Source organism: Rhinopithecus bieti, unplaced genomic scaffold (assembly GCF_001698545.2).
Source record: "Rhinopithecus bieti isolate Rb0 unplaced genomic scaffold, ASM169854v2 scaffold_23816, whole genome shotgun sequence".
Classification (NCBI taxonomy): Eukaryota; Metazoa; Chordata; class Mammalia; order Primates; family Cercopithecidae; genus Rhinopithecus; species Rhinopithecus bieti.
In genome coordinates, this window is record NW_016811019.1 from 2,352,707 (window position 1) to 2,359,758 (window position 7,052).

Consider the following 7,052-nt stretch of genomic DNA (forward strand, 5'->3'; position numbering starts at 1 on the left):
ACCCACCCAGCACACTCTGCTTCTGGTCCTCCCCCCACCCCCCACAACACATCTGCTTCTGGTCCTGCAGGTGCTTTGCAAGATATCACCTTGTCACAGCAGACCCCCTCCACTTGGAAGGACACGTGGCTCCTGACGGCTACTCCCACGTCTCCGGAACCCACTGGCCTGGAGGCTACAGCTGCCTCTACCTCCACCCTGCCGGCTGGAGAGGGGCCCAAGGAGGGAGAGGCTGTAGTCCTGTTAGAAGTGGAGCCTGGCCTCACCGCCCGGGAGCAGGAGGCCACCCCCCAACCCACGGAGACCACACAGCTCCCAACCACTCATCAGGCCCCAACCGCCAGAGCCACCACGGCCCAGGAGCCCGCCACGTCCCACCCCCACAGGGACATGCAGCCTGGCCACCATGAGACCTCAGCCCCTGCAGGACCCGGCCAAGCTGACCTTCACACTCCCCGCACAGGGGATGGAGGTCCTTCTGCCACCGAGAGGGCTGCTGAGGATGGAGCCTCCAGTCAGCTCCCAGCAGCAGAGGGCTCTGGGGAGCAGGTGAGTGGCCTCTGCATTCCTTGGGACATTGGGTGGGTTAGCCCTAATGCCTGGCACCCGGCACGCCCTACGCCTGTGCCCTGCGGGTGTCTCGTATTCCTCACCAGGAAGACAGGGCCAGGGGCCCACCTTCCCCTACCCCCAGGGCCTCGCCCAGAGCAGGACCGACTAATTATGAGATCAGAGCAAAAGCGCCCTTAAAGATCACCCAAGAGAGGGCTCCCCAAACTTACAGTCCAAACTTGCAGCCCCTGCTGCAAGAGTGAACGTTATACCAAGTCCTATTTTTTATCTTGCAGCTTCGTGGGAATTTTACGCTTTACACTAAAATAAGCCTGCTTATTTCCATACAGAAATGTATGCTTTGTATCACTTTTTGTGATATCCATGCCATGGTCCAGCCATTGGTCCATGCCATGGTCCAGAGTTGATGTGGCAAGAAGGCCTGGCTTTCGGGCCCCGTGCGATCCTGGTTTGGGTGCATCTGAGTGGGTGGTGGCAAAGATCAGGGAGGCAGGAGCTGCTTCTGGAGCTGGCTGCTGCTGCTGCTGGCAGTGACCTAGCCAACCCAATCTGCCCCTGTCCTCCCATAGGACTTCACCTTTGAAACCTCTGGGGAGAACACAGCTATAGTGGCTGTGGAGCCTGACCACCGGAACCAGTCCCCAGTGGATCCGGGGGCCACGGGGGCCTCGCAGGGTCTCCTGGACAGGAAGGAGGTGCTGGGAGGTGAGTTTTCTCTCAGGGGGGTAGTTCGGGGTGAATTGCTGCTGTGGGGTCGGGGTGGGGCTGGCCACAGCCAAGGCCACCACTTTGGGGAGGGTCTGCAGTGGAGCCCAGGGGGCCGCTGAACTGAGCTGGCCCTGTCTACCTGCCCTAGGGATCATTGCTGGAGGCCTCGTGGGGCTCATCTTTGCTGTGTGCCTGGTGGGTTTCATGCTGTACCGCATGAAGAAGAAGGACGAAGGCAGCTACTCCTTGGAGGAACCGAAACAAGCCAATGGGGGGGCCTACCAGAAGCCCACCAAACAGGAGGAATTCTACGCCTGATGCGGGAGCCATGCGCCCCCTCCGCCCTGCCACTCACTAGGCCCCCACTTGCCTCTTCCTTGAAGAACTGCAGGCCCTGGCCTCCCCTGCCACCAGGCCACCTCCCCAGCACTCCAGCCCCTCTGGCCACTCCTGCCCACGGAGTCCTGGGGCGTGCTGGGAGCTCCACTCGGCTTCTCTGACTTCTTCCTGGAGACTTGGGGCACCCGGGTTTTCTCGCATAGGACCTTTCCACCACAGCCAGCACCTGGCGTCGCACCATTCTGACTCAGTTTCTCCAAATTGAAGCAGCCTCTCCCCAGGCCCAGCTCTGGAGGGGAGGGGGGATCTGACTGCTTTGGACCTAAGTGGCCTCATGTGGCTGGAAGATTCTGCGGGTGGGGCTTGGGGCTCACACATCTATAGCACTTACTGGTAGGACCAAGCATCTTGGGGGCGTGGCCGCTGCATGGCAGGGGACAGGGGTCCACTTTGTTTCGTGGGGAGGTCTGATCTAGATATCGACTTGTTTTTGCACATGTTTCCTCTAGTTCTTTGTTCATAGCCCAGTAGACCTTGCTACTTCTGAGGTAAGTTAAGTAAGCTGATTCGGTATTCCCCATCCTGCTTCCCTCATCTATGGTCAGGAGACAGCATCAGGGTTAAGACTTTTTTTTTTTTTTTTTTTAAACTAGGAGAACCAAATCTGGAAGCCAAAATGTAGGCTGAGTTTGTGTGTTGTCTCTGAGTTTGTCGCTCATGTGTGCAACAGGGTATGGACTATCTGGTGGCCCCGTTTCTGGTGGTCTGTTGGCGGGCTGGCCAGTCCAGGCTGCCGTGGGGCCACCGCCTCTTTCAAGCAGTTGTGCCTGTGTCCATGAGCTCAGGGCTTTGCTGAGGCCTGGGCCACTGCCACATTGGAGAAGCCCATGTGAGAAGTGAATGCTGGCGGCTCAGCCTTCAGACTGAGAGAGGACTGTAGGGAGGGCGGCAGGGGCCTGGAGATCCTCCTGCAGACCAGGCCTGTCCTGCCTGTGGGGCCCTCTTAGGGGGGGGCTGCTTCCTCCTGGAAATTGACAAGGGGCGTCTTCCTCCTGGAAATTGACAAGGGGCGTCTTCCTCCTGGAAATTGACAAGGGGCGTTTTGGGCAGAGCTGGCTCTGAGCGCCTCCATCCAAGGCCAGGTTCTCCGTTAGCTCCTGCGGCCCCGCCCTGGGCCCTGGGCTGGAATCAGGAATATTTTCCAAAGAGTGATAGTCTTTTGCTTTTGGCAAAACTGTACTTAATCCAATGGGTTTTTCCCTGTACAGTAGATTTTCCAAATGTAATAAACTTTAATATAAAGTAGTCCTGTGAATGCCACTGCCTTCGCTTTTTGCCTCTGTGCTGTGTGTGACGTGACCGGACTTTTCTGCAAATACCAACATGTTGGGAAATTTGGCTCAAATCTCTGTGCCTTTGTCTTTCCCATGGGGAGGGATTCTGGTTCCAGGGTCCCTCTGTGTGTTTGCTTTTTTGTTTTGGCTGAAATTCTTCTGGAGGTCGACAGGTTCAGCCAAGGTTTTATAAGGCTGATGTCAATTTCTGTGTTGCCAAGTTCCAAGCCCCATCTTCTAAATGGCAAAGGAAGGTGGATGGCCCCAGCACAGCTTGACTTGAGGCTGTGGTCCCGGCGGACGTGTGGAGCCGAGGCCTGCCCCACAGACACCTAGGACATCCTCCTCCCACCTGGTTGCAGAGGCCAGAGGCCCCCAGCCCGGGGGTCCTGCACTTGCTTATTTGACGACGTTTCAGTGGCTCTGTTGGCTGCTCTGAAAGGTGGGCCAGTCTGTGGATCAGAGACGCACCGCCAAGCCAAGGGAACCTGTGCCCGGTATTCGATACTGACTTTCTGCCTGGAGTGTATGACTGCACATGACTCGGGGGTGGGGAAAGGGGCCAGCTGATCATGTTTGTCTGCTGGTCCGTGGGACAGTGCCCAAGCCAGAGGCTGGGTCCATTTGTGTAACAGCAATAAACGGTACTTCTCATTTCGGGCAACAGCTGCTGTGGTGGTGGTTGAGTCTCTTCTTGGCCTGGCGATATCCTGCCGTGTCACCTACTAGGGGTGGGAGCCTGGTTCTGGGCAATGCTCTGGCTTGGTACAGAACAGCAGAATTGATGCTGGTCCCTCTTGTTGCGGAACACAGAGTCCATCTCTGCCCTCCTTCCCCACACCCCTGTGCAGGCATTCAGTATCTCGCCTTCCTTCTCCTGGGGCTCTCGGTCCTCCTCCTGCCCAGCACTCCTTGTTCCTTAAGGCTCCAACTGGATCATTTCCTTCCTCAAGGACATGATGGGCTCCCTACTGAGTCTCAAAGCTTGCTATTTATCGTTTGCTCACTGTGATTTCTGTACACTTACTAGCAACAGTCTTAAGTGCCAGAGGTCTAAACAAATCATGTGCAGAGTAGGGAAAAATGACAGTGAAAAACCTGGAGGTTGAGGCAGCACACTGTACTGTAGGGGTCCTCAGTGTCCTAGAGCATCTATTATAGCTGGCTTCCCAGTCTTGTCCAGGCTGCTGGTCCACTCTGTCCCTGGTGCAGGTCAACCCCTGACCCTAGACTCCAGGCAGGGCCTGGGCTGTGCAGAGCAGGAGGGACCATTTCTTCCCCGCCCCTGCACCTGCTGATGGAGCAGAGACTGCCAGCACCAGGTGGCTTTGCAGGATGGAGAATTCTATTCTTCCCTGACACATTGTGTTCCAAAGAGTTTGGAGGCTGAGATAAAGTTCTCTAGGTCATTTATTCATTCAACAAACACTGAAAACACCAGTGCCTGTTTCCTGCCAGTTCCTGGACTGGACAAGGAGGGTCGAGTTGTAGAGCTGGCCATCAGATAGTAATACTTTTATTAACAATGTATTAATAACCCTCCACATGGGACCTGCAAGTTTCCAAGACCCCAGCTCCCTGGGCTGCCTGTCCCCATATATCCAAATCAATTAAACTGCACCCCATCCCACCTCTTGGCCCTGCTCGTTCTTAATGCCCTCTCTCAATTCTGTGCTTCCATTCTGAGTCCCCCACCCCAGGGCACCCCCAGGACAGGGATGTGCCATCAAACAGACTTTGCCACATATTTGAGACTAACAGTAAAAAAGGTGGAGGTGTTTAAATGTCATCCTTGGGCACCCCTTCCTCAAGCAATGACTGCCCACCTCCCCTTGGGCCTCAGCCTGCTGTCCTGTGTCACAAAGCCTAATACCCATCTCTTCACTTTCCCACTTGCCCTGCCTGGGAGGGGAGCAGTGGGCACTATTTCCTTTTTCCATCCCCTTTACATCATGCCCACGGTCTGGCCTGGGTTTGGGGAGAGTGCGCGTGTACATTGCATGCGTGACTCACTGCATCTCCTACTAAGACCTCTCCCAAGTTATTTTCTAAACGTATGAGCCATCTTCTCTCAGATTGTGCCGCACTCCCAATGTGCAGCCAGCTTCTGTTTTAAATAGCATTTTTTGCCTCACTTGCCTCGGGGTTGTGCTTGGGATATGTTTTCATAGCCGGAATAAAGACCCTGCCTTCTATTCTGCTCTCTGCTCTCAGGGAGGTTGTGGCCAGAGGGAGCAGACAAATGACAGAGTGGTATCAATGACAGAGAACTGTGTGGGCTGTGCAGCAACAGGGCACCTAACCTGCGTAGCGTCTGGGTCATGGAGGTGCCAGAGGGTGGTCAAACTGGGTCTGGAAGGACAAATTCAAGTCAGTCTCTCACTCGGGGAAGGGATGTCAGTAGAGGATGTGAAGTGCCAGCAGGTGCAGGAGGGAGGGGCTGGAATGCGGAGCGGCAGGGCTGCCCACAAGGGAGAGGGTGCCTCTGAGGGGCTGCAGAAAAGACGAAGATGCAGAGGGCTGGAGGCCTGAGGCCTGACCATGGAGCAGAGGTAGGGGTTGATGACTGTGTAGGATGGGTGGGGAGGAGGGGCTGGTAAGAGGCAGAACTGGCAGCACCTTGGCGGCATGCCCTGCCTCACCTCGCTCTCCTGCAGGGGAGATGGGAATGAGGCTGTACTCTGAGCGGGCCATCTACGGCGGAAGGGGCAGTAGTCCCAGAGCTGGGCCTTGAGGTGGGGCCATCTCAGGCTCCCTCCCAGGGCAGGCACTGCTGGTGCACGGGCGCCCCACAGCATCTGGGAGAAAGGGTTTTTTAAATGGGTCTGCAGGTACCGACCGCGCAGAGGAGCCCCGGGACCAGGACCATGCTCCCTCCGCTGAGGCGCCCTCTCCCTCACCCCCATCACCCTCATCCTCTGCCTTCTCTCCAGCCTGGCAGAAGAGAAAGGAGGCTGGGCTGCCTCGGGAGGTGGTGAGCCCCTGGCACCTGGAGCTGAATGAGTGAGGAGCCTAGAGGGGCTTAGAAACTGCTTTGGGTCCACAGACCCTAAAGCTGTTGGAGCTGGAGGCTCCCATTCTGCAGACTCTGCCTGGCCATGGGACCAGCTCTCACCTGGCTTTCTCCCTTCCTCCCACCCCAAACACCACTGTGCCTCCCCAGTACATTAGTTACGCCCACTCCTGGCGTGCACATGTGCAAGGATGGATTTGCCCCAGTGCAGGTCCTCAGCAGGTCCGCCCCACACCTGCTCTCCTTCAAGGCTGGGGGAGGCACTTGAGTCCGTTGTGTTCTCATAACTTCAGGTCATGCCTCTCAGGCACCTCCTGCCACATGACAGCAGGTATCTGTCTGGCTTCCTGCCACCCTGGGTGCTCCTGGAGGGCAGATGTTTCCTTGTGCAACCTGTCAGGAGGCATGGCATTCAGGGGCTCACTGCAAGTAGGGGGACTCTGCTTTTGGGGTGCTCATTGAGGCTGGCTAGTACTGCTACCCTGCTCTGGAAGTCAAGCAACATTTAGAAGATTTTTAACAGTGCAAGTCACCACCACACACACCTCCCACCACCAGAACGGCTGCATTTAGGGATGGGCAATGTCGTGTTGTGGGGAGATGTCCCTAGGCTGTTGGAGGGAGTGAGAATTCATAGGAGCTGTTTGGAAACTTACTTGGAAATACCTGCTGACACTAAACATATACCTACCTTATGATCCAAGGAGAATGAGAGCATATATCTGCTGAATGGTGTGTATAAGAATGCATGTAACAGCTTTATTCATCAGCGCTCAAACACAGAAACTGCCCGAATGTCCTTCGCCGTGAGAATAGGTAAATGAATTGTGGTGTGGTATATTCACACAGTGAAACACTACTCAGCAACAAAAAAGGACGAGCTATGGACACAGGTATAACAGAGATGAACATCATGGGCATATATAGTAAGCACAAGAAGCCAGACACAACAAAGCCAACATTGCATGATTCCATTTGTAGGAAGTTCAGGAACAGGCAAAACTAATTGATGATAATAGAAAGCCAGTGGGTTCCTCGGGCTGAGGGTGTGATATTGACGAGGCATGGACACAAAAAACCTGGGA

The 7,052-nt window shown here is 55.5% G+C and overlaps 1 protein-coding gene across 2 annotated transcripts in view; it reads left to right on the top strand.

Moving 5' to 3' along the window:
- The window catches only part of SDC1 (syndecan 1), a 16,247-nt gene extending 12,629 nt beyond the window's left edge, over window positions 1-3,618 (top strand). For both annotated transcript variants that reach the window (XM_017893378.1, XM_017893379.1), the window contains exons 3-5: window positions 71-549; window positions 1,143-1,278; window positions 1,430-3,618. In XM_017893378.1, the coding sequence (XP_017748867.1) occupies window positions 71-549; window positions 1,143-1,278; window positions 1,430-1,599 (785 nt within the window). In that variant the 3' untranslated portion in view covers window positions 1,600-3,618. The remainder of the gene's footprint in view (window positions 1-70; window positions 550-1,142; window positions 1,279-1,429) is intronic.
- The last annotated feature ends 3,434 nt before the right edge of the window (window positions 3,619-7,052 follow it).